At 47.3% G+C, this 15,733-nt stretch overlaps 1 protein-coding gene across 1 annotated transcript in view; it reads right to left on the bottom strand.

Moving 5' to 3' along the window:
* Positions 1-14,746, bottom strand: part of LOC120645794 (serine/threonine-protein phosphatase 7 long form homolog) — a 37,956-nt gene extending 23,210 nt beyond the window's left edge. Inside the window, exons 1-6 of the mRNA XM_039922533.1 lie at positions 14,714-14,746; positions 13,899-14,624; positions 13,667-13,801; positions 13,372-13,580; positions 12,985-13,282; positions 12,765-12,863 (exon numbers count right to left, since the gene is read on the bottom strand). Of these exons, the coding sequence (XP_039778467.1) occupies positions 12,765-12,863; positions 12,985-13,282; positions 13,372-13,580; positions 13,667-13,801; positions 13,899-14,624; positions 14,714-14,746 (1,500 nt within the window). The remainder of the gene's footprint in view (positions 1-12,764; positions 12,864-12,984; positions 13,283-13,371; positions 13,581-13,666; positions 13,802-13,898; positions 14,625-14,713) is intronic.
* Between the last annotated feature and the right edge of the window lie 987 nt (positions 14,747-15,733).

Genomic DNA, 15,733 nt, shown 5'->3' with positions numbered 1-15,733 from the left:
TGCCGATGAAGTGCATGGGCCACCATGTAGTTCATCTCCTGACACAGGGCCCTGGTGCGCTCCTCTGATGGTACAGACAGGTCCACGTTGTCGAGAGCGCCTTCAGGCGAGAACCCCTTCCACCTGATGCCATGGTTGCGGGTCCTCTCAAAAGAGCCGATGAGATCGGCTTCCAGCAGAGCTTTGATCTCATCATACTTCTTCTTGTGTTCAGGAGAGAGCTCTTCATACATGACGGGCTTGGGAGCGGGTTCTTGATCTTGAGCTCCAGTCATTGTTGCAGTGGACGTTGTCGCCGAGGAGAGTGGTCCCACCGGGCGTGCCAGAATGTGTTGTCAGTCGAAACCCACCGGCGAGCAGCGACGGGCAACACGAAGAGCCGGGAGGTTGCTGGGGCGCTGGCAGGCACTGCTCCCTCGTCGACGGCCTGCAATTCCGTCACGCGCCCGGGACGACTCTTGCATCGGCTTTAAAGAGCCGATCGAGTCCCGGTGTCAGATTGGATCTGTAACCATCCAGATGTCGACGAATAAAGCGAATAATTGTAAAGCTGCTTCAATTAAATCTAGCTAATCTAATCCACGATGGTAAAAGCTTCACTGCTAGATCGGAACATCCTACACGTAACTAGGCCTAATGAACGTAACAGACATCTAGACCATGACCCAAAACAGAGGCCTAAGAACTAGCAAGAGCCGATTCCCGGAACAATCCCTATCAAGGTCAAGATAAAGCATCTACTACGCCACCGGATCGTCCAATCCGTTTGCAAGGCCTAACCTAGCAGATATTACGCCAACTCCTAAGATAAGAGCAAACCATAACAGATTGGATCTACTAAACATAAAAGAAGCAGAGTGTTGCTTCTGTGCGACTAATTCTATGCAACAAGAATTAGCATAAGATTGAAACATGACAGCACAGAAACAACGTGATATTCGTAGATGATAAGCAATGAAGCACGACAAATCTACTAAAAGCCATGCTACGAACATCAGGATAACTAGTATTACTCGCCATCAAAAACACTTGAGTACGAGTAATACCAAGGTAAAAGCAAGAACTACGCTGCCCTGATCGCAGGAAGCGATCAGGGCAGCATGGCACTTACTTGGATGAAACCCCAGGATTAGGGGTGGCGATGCGCTGAGAGTTGTTGTTGTTGTGAGACGTGATGACTCTCTCCTTCATGAATAACAAAGGGTACATATTTATAGTCCGGAGACTTGGGAAACAATCTAAACTAATCTTGTCCCGATTGGACTCTATCTCTAATCTTGAACTAAATCTAAAGATACACGGCCAATGTGGCCCATATGCTCACGCAGGAGCCGATTTACAAGCCTTCATCAATCTTCTGCTTTAAGCCCATCTTGCTTTCGGCTCATAAATTAACCCTGTTAATTTATGGCGATAACAGGTCCTGAGGATGATGACGGCGAGGCGCTCCCGCAGACAGCGATGGCGAGTCGGGCCCGCGATGGGGAGCGGCTGGCGCGGCCGGTGCGGACGGCTCTGAGGGGAGGAAATGTGCTTTTTTCAAATGAATGGCATAAGACAATTCATATGTTTGTATTATTGATGAAGCAGAGAACGAAAATACAAGACATCACCTTAAAAAACACACAATGTTGAAGAACACAAAAGAGCCCCGCTTTTCAGGAGCGTCACTAATAATTTTTTGGACGGAGAGCAGGTAGCTAGTATGCATGGCATTGCACGCTCACGTCAGCCCCACCACGTTTAATTTACGAGGTTATTCGAGCTCCAGGGTTTTGCTGAGGGCATCTAGAAACTTGCCATACCTACCTGCTAAGGTATCAAATTTCTCTCAATGAAATGGACATTTGTTTGCACGTTGTTAGTGTGTAATGAGCCATCGTTGGACACTGTTTAGTTTAGACCGAGAGCTGTGTCGCTTTCCGACTGGCCGGAGAAGTGTCGTAGTAAAGGCCAAAGCAAGTGCACGGAACAGACAAGCCCATGTTCCATGCATCACCCCATGTTTTCAAATTTAACATCACTAGTGGCTAGGGACTTAATTCGTCTAGTCATTTAATTTTAGATGCCCAAATTTTAAAGTAGTGTAAATAAGCCCATGCTAAACCATGTGTTATGTGTATGCCTCAATTTTTATGATAGTAGCAATATATACAACATTATTTATGAACTTTCCTGCATCGACACACCCAAAAATCCTTATGCCGTTGAACAATAATGAGCATTATTTAATTAGTATGAAGAATAATAGATGTTTCGCCCTTTAATTCATTGGCAGCAAATCCATATTTTTGCGGAGGCGGGCAAAATGCATTAACCGAGGCGGTTTTTGCAACCGCCTTGGACACAAGGTCACGGTTAATCGTGATCTTAATAGTGACGGTTTCCTGCCCGCCTCTGTAAATCAAATTAAAAAATTAAAAGAAAGAAAAACCCAATGGATAGGCCCAGCGAGCCCATCCACAGGCCGCACCACCGCTCTCCGGATCCGCAGCGCCGTCGCGTCTGCTCGCTGGAGGAGGCCGCCCGCTCACCGAATCCGCCCGCTGCTAGCCAGATCTGGCCCCCACGGCGGATCCGGCGTCCAGCGGCGGATCTGACAACCATGGGGCACTCCTCGACGCTCGGGCTGGGCAAATTTAACCGAGAACCAAGAACCGAACCGAAAGATCCAAAAACCAGAACCGAAGGAACCAAAACCGAAAAATTCGGTTCCTGGTTCGGTTCCTATTTCCTAGGAACCGAATTTACTCGGTTAATTCGGTTTGATTCTCGGTTAACTGGAGGAAACTGAGAATGGAAAATATTCAGCCCATGAAGCACCAGTCCAACTGCCAAACCCTACACCCACCCCGCAGCTCCCAGCCTCCCACAGACCACTCCCACTCCCAGCCGCCGCCCCTGACAGCAGAGGCGCAGACCGCCTGTCTCACCCGAGCACCGGAGCCCGAGTCCTGCCTCCGTCATCCGCGCGAGGTGCAACCGGCGACCATAGCCTCAGAACCGCGCCCCCCGGCCGCCGGCACCCAGCGCTCAGCCAGCGCCCACCAATGCCCTGCCCAGCGCCCGCCGGTCGCCGACGCCGAGCACAGCAGCACCATCCGCGCCGCCAGCCCCCGACTACATCCCGCGCCGGCACCCCCAACTCAGGCCGGTGCCTCCGAGGCTCTGACTCCGTCCCACTCCACTGACTGCATCCCGCGCCAGCGCGCCCCCGACTCCAGCCAATGACCCTGACTCTAGCTCGCACCATCGTCTCCGGCCGGTACCCCCAACTCCGGCCGCCCAGTGACTCCAACTCCAGCCGGGCGGCGCCCCCAACTCCGGCCCGCGCTCACAACCGACCGACATAGGCGGCCAAGCTCCCACGACCACTTCTTCTCCCCTTCTCCTTCCCACTGCATCCTGAAAAATATCGGTTACCTCGGTTAGAACCAGAACTGAACCAAAAGAACCGAAACCAAAAATTTTCGGTTCCTACATCTAAAAAGAACCGATCGGTTCCTGTTTTCTAGGAACCAAATTGTCAAAAGAACTGAGGAACCAAACCGATCGGTTCGGTTAGAACCGAATGCCCACCCCGACTCGACGCGCCGGGCCGCCGGGAGGGACAACACGTCGACGGAGGGAGGAGGGCGCCGGATCCGGATGAGGGAAACACCGCCGCCGTCACGGACCTCGCCCGCCGTGTCTGTGTCTCTCCTCGAACCAAAACTGCGTCGTCGACCATGGTGAGCCTGTAGGAACCGCGTAGGAAGCGCCGGGGTGGCCAGGCAGGCCCGCGACGGGGAGCTGATGGCGTGGCCAGGCGGGACCGCGGCGGGGCACGACTAGGCAGGCCCATGGACGAAGACAGTGAGGTGGGCCTGAGGATGACGATGGCGAGGCGCTCCCGCAGACGGCGATGGCGAGTCGGGCCCGCGATGGGGAGCGGCTGGCGCGGCCGGTGCGGACGGCTCTGAGGGGAGGAAAGCAGGCGGCGCATGCGGGGATCTGAGAGAAAGAGAGAAACAACAGAGAAACCCTAACTCAGCTATATATATGGAAGCCTGTTAACAGTCTTGTTTGGGCCTCGGCATTTTCCGCGGCAGGCCTTTTAGTGTGCCCACCTCGGTTAATCTATATTAATCAATTTTAACCGCCTCGGTTAATGAAAAGTGAGGCAGTTTTGGGAGGCGGTTTTTTTAACTGCCTCAGTTAATGTCAACCATTTACCGAGGTGGTTAAAATTTCTGCTCGCCTCGGAGGTGTTTAAAAAAGGTCGTGGTAAATAATTTTTTGTAGTAGTGCCATCTCTTCTGTTTTCTCGGTCCCGTGGTTGTCGTCCTCCACTTCTACTTCCATTTCCTCCTTCTCCCTCCTTCCTCTTTTCGCCCTCCTTCTCTTGCTTCTAGGTTTCTACCTGAATCTGCTTGTTTTAGTTTTTATTTTGGTTAGAGTCACCGTAGATCTGCTTGCTAGCTCGTGTTGCGGATTTGCTTATGTTCTTCGGAGGAGTGAATTTGTGCGGTCCTTACTGTGATTCTGGTGTGCTTCAACTCTTCCCCTGCTGCCTTTTCAGTTGAAGCAGTTTTGAGCTTTTTTTTCTCTCCAGGTCCCTATGGATCTCTGTTGTTTATTGTGTTGCAAGCCTTCCCTTGAATTTGAGGACTATGCTTTTCTACTAGCTGGCGCCGCTTTTGTTTGCATCCTTGGGTCGGAGGCATTGATCTTCATCAAAGGGATCTTCTTCCTCTTCGAGCCTCATCGCAGGCTTCTCCGCATTGGCTCCAAGCATCATTATGGGCTACTTTGGATGCCGGTGCCTTTGGTGGCCTTCACCGGCGAGCTTCACGGTGGTGACAATGGTGTTTCACAGCTTGCATGTGGATTCATTTGAGGTCACGCTTCTGCGATGCGTGGAGGTGTTCACGTGTGTCTGACTGTTTGGACTTGGTTTTTAATTGGCTCCTCTTTTGGGGTCGCCTTTCTATAAGACTACGGCTTCTATAATATATGTTATAAGTTTGTTTATTTTTTTTAAATAGTATAATGCAGTCAATCCACATCTTCATCAATTTCTTATCACTGTCTGATGAGGTTGTGGCTAGACACATCTGATGTCTACCGGTTATACTTCCCTTGTTACCTAATTATGCTTTGCAAAAATTAAGTGTTGTCTAATTAATCTTTAATTTTTGTAGAGTTTTTACTAAACGCAGATCAATAGCTCATCGCAAATTTATCTATTTACTAATCGTACTTGGTATGGACTCCTTGGTCATTTCCTAATTTTTGTAATCTTTTAGCTCTTAAATTAGCTACTTATTAATTGTATTTGATATATATGTACTCTTGAGTTTCCTTATTTTTCGAATTCCAAATTTATCTGTTTACTAGTCGTACTCGGTATGGACTCTTTGATCGTATCCTAAGTTTTCTTAAATTTTTAATTCTGAAATGAGCTATTTATTAATCATATTTGATATTGACTCTTAAGTTAGTTTAGACTGTTAGATCTTCATAAAATCCAGCGGTGTAAATTCTTCTCTTTTTTTAGATTAATGGGGGGATTTCTAGACCCTCTAGACAAACATGGTGACTTCTTTTAATACTCCCCTATTAAAGTAATAGATTAATGTGCTTTTTTCAAATGAATGGCATAAGACAATTCATATGTTTGTATTATTGATGAAGCAGAGAACGAAAATACAAGACATCACCTCTAAAAAACACACAATGTTGAAGAACACAAAAGAGCCCCGCTTTTCAGGAGCGTCACTAATAATTTTTTGGACGGAGAGCAGGTAGCTAGTATGCATGGCATTGCATACTCACGTCAGCCCAGCACGTTTAATTTACGAGGTTATTCGAGCTCCAGGGTTTTGCTGAGGGCATCTAGAAACTTGCCATACCTACCTGCTAAGGTATCAAATTTCTCTCAATGAAATGGACATTTGTTTGCACGTTGTTAGTGTGTAATGAGCCATCGTTGGACACTGTTTAGTTTAGACCGAGAGCTGTCGCTTTCCGACTGGCCGGCGAAGTGTCGTAGTAAAGGCCAAAGCAAGTGCACGGAGCAGACAAGCCCATGTTCCATGCATCACCCCATGTTTTCAAATTTAACATCACTAGTGGCTAGGGACTTAATTCGTCTAGTTATTTAATTTTAGATACCCAAATTTTAAAGTAGTGTAAATAAGCCCATGCTAAACCATGTGTTATGTGTATGCCTCAATTTTTATGATAGTAGCAATATATACAACATTATTTATGAACTTTCATGCATCGACACACCCAAAAATCCTTATGCCATTGAACAATAAGGAGCATTATTTCATTAGTATGAAGAATAATAGATGTTTCACCCTTTAATTCATTGGCAGCAAATCCATATTTTTTTTATCACGCCACAAAGTATGCTGAGAGGAATGAAGCATATGGTGATGTATATGTTGACTAAATATTCGGCCAATTATAATATACAATACTAAGTTACACAACATGATCCTGGATTAGAGGTTGCGCCTACCGTTTCAGCATAATAGACAACTAAATAATGTTCATTATTCGGCCCGTAATTTTCTAATGATCCATGAGCATGTATTTTCACCTCAGCCCGACCTACCTTGGACATAAACTTTTGGCCACGGAACTGGTCTCAGCGCAAACAGGTCACTCTCAAGGGAATAGGTTTTGGGCCGGAGAGCACGATGTTCACGTCATCCCGGCCACGCTTGCAAGGTTGCGTATGGCATCGTGACACACTACTACAAGAAGGATTTGTGTGAACGTTCCACTTTTTTTCCAAACACGGGTCAAATGGTAACCCACTCCTACAAAGGCAGCCGAACTACTGTAGCAGTTGACCCGCCCCATGAAAATACATTTCTAGGGGCGGATGATGGCATCACCTATCCCTAGAAATGGAGATCATTTTGAGGAGCGGGTGACGCCATCACCCGACCCTGAAAATACATTTTTAGGGGTGGGTGTAGCCATCACCTGCCCCTGGAAATGACCACCATTTAATTTCTAGGGGTGGGTGATGGCGTCACCTGATCACCCGCCCCTAAAAAATTCTATGGGGCGGGTGATGGCATCACCCACCCCTACAAATTGATTTCAGAATTAATGTAAAAGAATAGCATATGTCATAAAGCCAGAAGTGACTGTGTAGTGTGGTGGAGAGGAGGGTTCGCGTGAGGCTTTAGGTAAGCGGTTCGAACCCCAGTTTACGCAAGTGTGCTGGGATATTTGTTTCTTTTTTCTTTTGCTATTTTCAAGCTTTTTCTAATTTTTTATTTTCTAAAAATTGATTTCTAGAGGCAGGTCATGGCCAGGGTTTTTTTTCCCAACCGGACACGCCAAACCGGAGCACTTCGATTCCGGTAAACCGGACCGATTTCACCGGAAACCGGTAGAAACCGGTCAAATCCCAGTGCAAATTCAAATCGTCCGGCGCATTTGGGAACCGACCGGTTTGACCGGTATACCGGCCGGTTTGGCCGGTATACCGGTCGGTTTGACTGGTAACCGGTCAAATTCAAAAATTTTTTGTTTAAATTCAAATGCCCGCAAAGTATACTAAATAAATGTTTGTATAACATATTTTAGTCTAAATGAACCCTCTAATCCTCTTTTGTACTACTTTTACATTGTATTTGTATACTTTTGTATGCACGTTTTTTTTTGTTTAACTTCAAATCCCCGCAAACTATACTAAATGAACGAATTTTTGAGAAAATTTGACACCATTCACTACCGGAAACCGGTAATTCGCCGTGTGCCTAATAGTTCGCCGTGCGCAAACCATCGGGCACACGGCGAAGATAGCCTTTGTCGTTGGCCAAATACAGAACACACTGCCAAATTAAAGCCCACGGCGGAAGGAGGCTTCGCCGTGCGCCCTAACCTTGGCACACGGCAAAATGAATCTTTGTCGTGTGCCTCAGGTCGGCACACGGAAAAGATAGGTCCACGTGGCCAGAGCATCACAATCGAGCAACGCCGTTAAATTTTGTCGTGTGCCTCCGTTAGGCACACGGCGAATTTACATCTATACCGTGTGCCACATGGAGGCACACGGCAAACATAGCGCCACGTGGCATATGTTTGCCGTGTGCCAAGATCTGTGGCACACGGCAAAGAATCTTTGCCGTGTGTCCTAGATCGGACACACGGCGAACTTCCTCGACATTATTACTCCTCTGCCTCACTCTCTCGCTCACTCGCTCACTCGCTCACCCTCCTATATCGATCTCTCCCCCCAATTCGTGAGTGCCGCTCGCCCGCCGCTCCCATCCCAACCCTAGTGGCGGCAAGCCATTGAGCAGCTGAGAGGCGGTGGTGGCGGCGGCCAGGACTGGCGGCGGTGCAGCACACCGCACACCTGCACACACCGGCAGAGGCAAGGGCAGGGGTGCAGGGCGCGCAGGAGCCGAGTGGGGCAACCGCGCAGGCAGGGCGCGCAAGGAGCGAGAGCGACCGCCTACTCCCTGCCTCCCTTCTGCCCTGCTCGGCGAGCGGCGCCCGGCTAGGCACAGCGCAACTCCGTAGCAGCGCAGGCTGGCGGGCGGCCAGCGGGGCAGCAGGCGTCCAGGTCCGGCGACCAGGGAGCGGCGCTGCGTGTCGATTGCAGAATTGCTAGGTATGTAGGTGATGGTTCTAGTTGTAGAAAAGGTTGTTGCAATGCTGCGTATCAATTTATGAAATTTGATTGCTTGTATTGTAATAATCTTATAATTTGTAAGCATCCTTATCAATGCTATTAGTTGTTTTACAATTTTATCCTCTATTTATTTCATGCATTCCTACTTTGATATATTGATCATTTAGTACACTATTATATATATGTCAAACCATTTCAGATTATGAACAATTTGTGTTATCGGTACTCGATTATGTGCTACTAGTTTATGATTTGAGGTGTCAAAAATATTCAGTACTGCCGCCGCCCCTGCGCATCGGCCCGGCCCCGCCCCGTTGCTACTGTGTGGCGCGCAGCGCCATCGACCTGCAGGAGCCGCCCCTGCTGGAGGTCCCGCGCCTCCCGCCGTCGCTGCTGGAGCCTGCGCGAGGAGGTCCTGCGTCGCCCGTCCTGACCTGCTGGAGAGCCGCCTGCCGCCGTCTCTTACGCCTGACCTCCGGCGCCATCCGCAGCCCCTCCTGCCATGCCATCCCGCGAGGAGGTCCAGTGCCGCCAGGCCCAGGCTCTCGTACTGCCGCGCCACCATCCGCGGTGCACATCAATCTCTCTCCCCATTATTTTCTGAACTAAATTTATTTTATGATTTCAATTACTAAATAATTGCATAACAAGGACAAAGTCAAAGCGCCACAAAGACACATTCAAGCACCGTAGGAAGCCCATGACACAATATAGCTGTAAAGTCGTATATTTAAGCATTCATATGCCATCTAGCACAGCTAGGCAAACAAAAGTCCAGATCCAAGATGGAAGATTTACAGGGTAAATGCAAAACAAATAAAATGACTAATATCTGAATCGAGATATATTAGAAATTGTTATTACAGATACGAGGAGGATAAAATACGGCAACAAATTAAGAAGATAGAAATGACTATATAGTCCCACAAGCAGTAAGCAAGGTGATACTGAATCACTGAACTTGCTTCCACAAACAAAACCACATATTTAGACTTCATAGCACACTGATTCAGAAGAAAGGGGGTGAAACAAACAAGTGGAATACAACAGCAGGCTTCAGTATTTAATTTCACATTTTTCAAGTGTACAGGTGCTTTACCTAATAGGATTGCTTAGAAATTTGGCTTCTACATACAGTTCCATTTTTTTTTAAAACTGTCATGCAGTTCCATTTATTTTAAAACTGTCATGCAGTTCGATTATACACAACTCCAATAATTAATTTGTGCCAGTTATTCTCCCAACTCAGTTATTTTGTTCTTGGGATTCAGTTATCCTTGTCTGACCACTCAGTTATTCTGGTATGCGGCCTCAGCTTTTCCCCCTCCCAGGAGCCTCCAAATCCAAGACCGCGGGGAGGCCTCCACCACCTCCTCCACATCGGGCGAATCCGGTACCCCAGATCTGTACATGCATTTCTAATCATCGCATTCTACCTACAACAACATCAGCAAACCCAGATCCACATGTGAAATTTGTCTGTGTTTGCTTTGGTGGAGCCATTCAAATATCAAAGTTCTCACCAAATCCTATGACATTACGGAAGAAGTTCTCCAAGATGATTAGCTGGTTAGGTGGGTGCCTGCCCTGTAGCAACTGTGCGACCCATGTCAGCTGCTTCTCCAGCACCAACCACGACAACCCCGTCGTCACCATCAACTACTATGGCAATACTCCAAGGGAAGGAGGAAGTAGTGGTCACGGTAGCCAGCTGGAAGGAGGAAGCCAAGGTCGCGGTAGCCAGCAAGATGCTTTGCCGGATCTTATATCGATGTAATTGCTGGAAAGGTCTTGTGAGATGGATTTGTGTTGCCTGATCTGTATGCATGTACATCTAGAGTATCGGTTTGCATACTACAGAGTATGTGATTTGTTATGGACTTGTTTGGTGATACTTGTGAGCTTGGTGGTGGACTTGGTTTGATTTATGGACATGTGATGATATCTGTGTACTATATGTGTGATATGTGGACTTGTTTGGTGATATATGTGATATTTGAGACATTTATGTGATATATGTGATATTTGAGCGATATGTGTGATATGTGAGGTGTTTGATTTGCAGGAGCTGAAACTAAAAACAAAAATAAAATTGAATTTTAGACAGCTTTGCCGAGTGTTTTGGCTAAAACACTCGGCAAACAGGTCCTTTGCCGAGTGTTTTGGCCAAAACACTCGGCAAATCTGGGTGCCGAGTGCCATCACTTTGATTTTTTTATTTTAATCCTTTTCAATCTAATATTTTATAAATAACTCGTACTGATCTAAATTTGCGAAAACTAGCCCTTTTGGTCGACGGGTGTGTGCGGTGCGACTCTTTGCTGAGTCCCGCCAAGCCTCGTGGCGCGACCATTCAACTGGTCCCGCAAGTTTCTTGGCCCGTAGAATTTGGCGTGACTAGTTGGTGCCATTTTGGCCCACAGCAAAACTGGTTGATGTCTGCGACTCTTTAACGAGTCACGCCACACCACGTGGCGTGACTCAACGCAGTCCCGCCATGTAATTTGGCGTGACTAGTTGGTGCCATTTTGGCCCACAGCAAAACTGGTCGATGTCTGTGTGTGGCGCGACTCTTTAACGAGTCACGCCACACAACGTGGCACGACTCGTAACATAGTCACGCCGTGTAATTTAGCGTGACTAGTTGGTGCCATTTTGGCCCCCGGCAAAACTGGTCGATGGGTGTGCGTGGCGCGACTCTTTACTGAGTCACGCCACCCCACGTGGCGCGACTCTTAACAAAGTCGCGCCGTGGAACTTGGCGTGACTAGTTGGTGCCATTTTGGCCTAAGGCAAAACTGGTCGATGGCTGTCCGTGGCGCGACTCTTTACTGAGTCCCACCACGCTACTCGGCGCGACTCAGTGAAGAGTCACGCCACACGCAACCACTGACCAGATCTGCCGTGGGCATATTTTGTGCCAAATTGTCACGCCAAGTAAAATGGCGCGACTCCTCGAGTAGTGAAATATTTCACATTCATTAACACAGAAATAACATAAACACATACTCTAATTCATTGTCACTTTTGTTTTTCAAAATAAACCACCAAAGTGACTATCCAGAATAAACAGCCAAACAGCCACGCTACCAAATGGATGAACATGTCCAGAATAAAATCTGCTGATAATCTTACAACATTCCACAATAGAAGTTGCAACTAAAATGGCGCGACTCCTCGATGACCCAAGCATCCAGCCACAATAGCAAAATAGAAGCATCCTCACCAAAGTTGTTCATATCGGAGGTCACAAGCAAAAGATATCAACCACACTAATACAAGAGGTCCAGTGACAAACTAAATTTAGGCAACATTTGATTCAACAGTACATCGATGTTAGCCAACATGTTTCCATCTAAGTTACATAGTTCCATCTACATCTACTCATACTTCACTCGTACCCAACATGGTTGTGGAGGCTACCAAGCCTTGTTCAAACATACCTAGTACCATGCTAGTCATGGGACGCATGTGGGGTGAAAGGTTTCTTGGGACGACGAGGGCGGCCCGGCTTAGTTGCTAGGACGTTAGCGCTCCCGACATCAGTGTGATCCCGTGCCCGTGCCCTTGTCCGCCTCTTTGGTCGTGGAGTATCTTGCGTGGGCTCTGGAGCATCCGGAATCTGTGAGAAGCCAATCTCATCGTGGCTGTAGTCAGGATCTTCACCATCTGAGCTTGATGTCTCCTCAGACTCCTCACTGACGATGTCTTGAGGGGGTCTCTCCTTGCCCCTCCTACGAGGGGTTCCAATACTGAGAGCACCGGATCGGCTGCGACATCCTCCTATTAGAGAGAATTGTTTAACATATATGTAAGTAAAAACAAGCATAAAGTAGTAGAAATGGAAATAACATTGCTAATGTCCCACCTGTAGATAAGGTGCCCAATGAAGTACTCGTGCTTCTTGTACCGCGATGGTGTGACCCAGAAGGTTCACCATCATCGGCCGCTGGTTGTCCTTGTCCCGCTTTGCAGTTCAGTTTGAATGCCATTTTTCGGCAACCCCGTCTAAACCTCTACATTGCATTTCAGCACAGAATTCGAAAGACACTAGTCATTGAGAACTGAAAACTAAATTCATTAGACATATTAGAGGGAATTGTACATATTCTACCTGTAAGAATCCCCTCAGCACGGTGGCCTCATCCGGTGATCCTATTGGCACCCTCAACGCTTGTCCCGCCTCGTTATCAAAACGACTAAGTTGCTGCCCCTGCAAATGCATAGGTCGTACAAGTTATTATACCATAAAAATTCTACAAACTACTTAACAAGTTAGGTCATAAAGATGTAGGACATTGCAATATTTTCAGGTGTTGTGCACTACAACTTACAATGTAGTCTTCAAAGGGTCCTCGCTCGGGCTGCATACCCATTCTCGTGTGAGCATCATATTCGGCAAAGACATCTTCGGGGTCCGAAGGTAGATCCTCGATGTGGGTATCGTCCAATGCAGCCTTGAGCTTTAGCCGTGTGTTTTTCTTCAACCAGTCCAAATATATATTGAACTGGGCCTCACGGTGAACAGGGCCACCATAAACTATGTTGTTGCCTCGACCATTCCAAGCATTCACATATGCAAGGTGCTTCTCCTCCCAGTTTGTGGCACCCTGCTGCTTCCATCGATCAGTTCTATATATAATGTATGCAAGAATTAATATAATTGCAAAACATGCAAATATTTTCCATAGAATGAGATTGTAGAAAATAAATAACCATACCCGTGCAACTCATGGCTAGTATTAATATACTCAGGCGGACAAGACTGAAGTATTCCAAATTGGCGCATCACCCGATTTGGAAGGTGGTACTCAACAATGTAATAGCAAATAAGAGGGCAAACTGAGCGCCAGTATTCATTATCCCTCATGCATTGCGGACTAAGATTCATGTTTTGCACCTCCATGCGATTGTATGGTTGCCATTCAACCTAATACGACATGTTCAATATGATTACAACAAATTGAGGACGATATATTACACGAATTGCGGTAGACGAGGTGGTTATAGACTTACGTGTGCAGCATTTAGGCAATCAAGGGCATTGCTGTAGTCTATGTACCGCCTTCCTGGATTACCCTGCACGGTACCAATATTGTTCCATAACCAACCCACTGTAGCCACAGCCTCTCCCTCGTATAATGGCGTAACCTTAGATATAACAATAAATAATGACATTAGCGATATTTGAAGATTACCCAAACCTAACAACAACAATGCAAAAGTAATGAACAAATAAAATACTTACTCCATGAGCATAACGCTCCGGCCGGCCAACAGGAAGGCGCTCCCACATCCACAGTTGCAATAGGTAAGCACAACCACCAAGATTTGCACTATCTTTGCTCCGCCTACAAGCATCACACAGCTGACGGTACAACCACCCAAGTGTTGTGTTCCCCCAGCTGAAAGTGGCAATATTGTCCCAGTCTTGACCAATTAGTTCTAGCCACATCCATGAGATTGTGTTCCCGCTCGAATCAGGAAATAGAAACCCGGCGATCAAATGCCATAGCCATGCCCGAGCGAACCTAGCAACCGTCCCGCCATTAGCATCCGCTCCAGGTGGTGTACCAAAATGTTGCGTCAACCAAGCTGAGGTCACTCCCGTAGGCCTCTTATCCTTCGTGTCTTCCGGTGGTTCGGGTGGGTGCACTCCAAACAACAGCTCCACTCTTTCTCTCCATCCATTTGGACAGATGCTACCAGTTACGGCTCTACCATCTATACGAAGCCCAAATAGCATTGCCACATCTTGGAGTGTAATTGACATCTCACCGCTGGGAAGGTGGAATGTGTGTGTCTCAGGCCTCCACCGGTCCACCAGAGCTGTTAAAGCTGCATTGTCCATACCGGGGAGTCCCTCCTTGACTAGCCACGCCAACAGGAGGAATCCAGCCCGTTTTAGGTACGGTGCATACCTATCATCCCACCGCATAGGCTTGTGAAGGCGGGGGCGTAGAGGCTTCAAAACCTACAAAAATATCAATGAACTTTATAATCAACTAAAATCAAATTAATGACTTCACAAAAATAAAAACAAACACAAATTCACCTGCGTACGCTCTTCTTGTATCTTGCCACGGTGTCGCTCATCGTAATGCATCTCCAGGAGAGGGTAGCGCGGGTGGTGTGCCATCTACATACAAAAATTAATATATAATAAGCAATCCCTTTGTTTCGTCAGACTTGTACTATGAACATTGGTGGCGAGCGGCTGGGTGAGTCGCGGGCGGCGGTCGGCCGAGTCTCCTGGACCAGTGGCGAAGCCAGCTCAGAAAAGGACCTAGGGCGGAGCTCTATGATAAAATTTTGGCTAACAACTACATCATGCAGGTTTTGAGCAAAACTTGTAAACCAACTAAGATGCAAGATATTACCTTTTCGAGGTTTTCTGATTTTAATTAAGCAGGAAATTAAGTTAAACCTAGAGCAAGGAATTAAATCTACCATAAAAATTAACAGGCTACCGCTAGAACAAACTACGGGAACGCGATTAGGAGCAAGATTAAAGCCTAGAACAATTCTAGTAAAAGTAACGGAAAAAGAAAAATTTAATGAAACAATTCATCGAACATCTTACAGGCGGAGGGTGATTGTTGAGGAATAAACTCGATTCATGCCAGAATTTTTCTCGTACTCACTCGATCCGTTTCCTTGCACAACAACAAGGAATCAAGAAGTTCAATTGCTCACCTTGCGCCGCCCTCACCTAAACTGCACACGCGTGGTGGCCGTCGCCCTGCACCGCTCAGCCGCTGCGCAGCTGCTGGGCAAACCGCTGCAGCACGGGGGTCGGCCGTCGCCCTGCACCGCTCAGCCGCTGCGCAGCTGCTGGGCAAACCGCTGCAGCATAGGGGTCGGGGCCTCGTGTGCAGTTTAGGTGAGGGCGGCGCAAGGTGAGCAATTGAACTTCTTGATTCCTTGTTCTTGTGCAAGGAAACGGATCAAGTGAGTACGAGAAAAATTCTGGCATGAATCGAGTTTATTCCTCAACAATCACCCTCCGCCTGTAAGATGTTCGATGAATTGTTTCATTAAATTTTTCTTTTTCCGTTACTTTTACTAGAATTGTTCTAGGCT

Source organism: Panicum virgatum, chromosome 8K (genome assembly GCF_016808335.1).
Source record: "Panicum virgatum strain AP13 chromosome 8K, P.virgatum_v5, whole genome shotgun sequence".
NCBI classification, from domain to species: domain Eukaryota; kingdom Viridiplantae; phylum Streptophyta; class Magnoliopsida; order Poales; family Poaceae; genus Panicum; species Panicum virgatum.
This window is presented reverse-complemented; position numbering and strand designations above follow the sequence as displayed.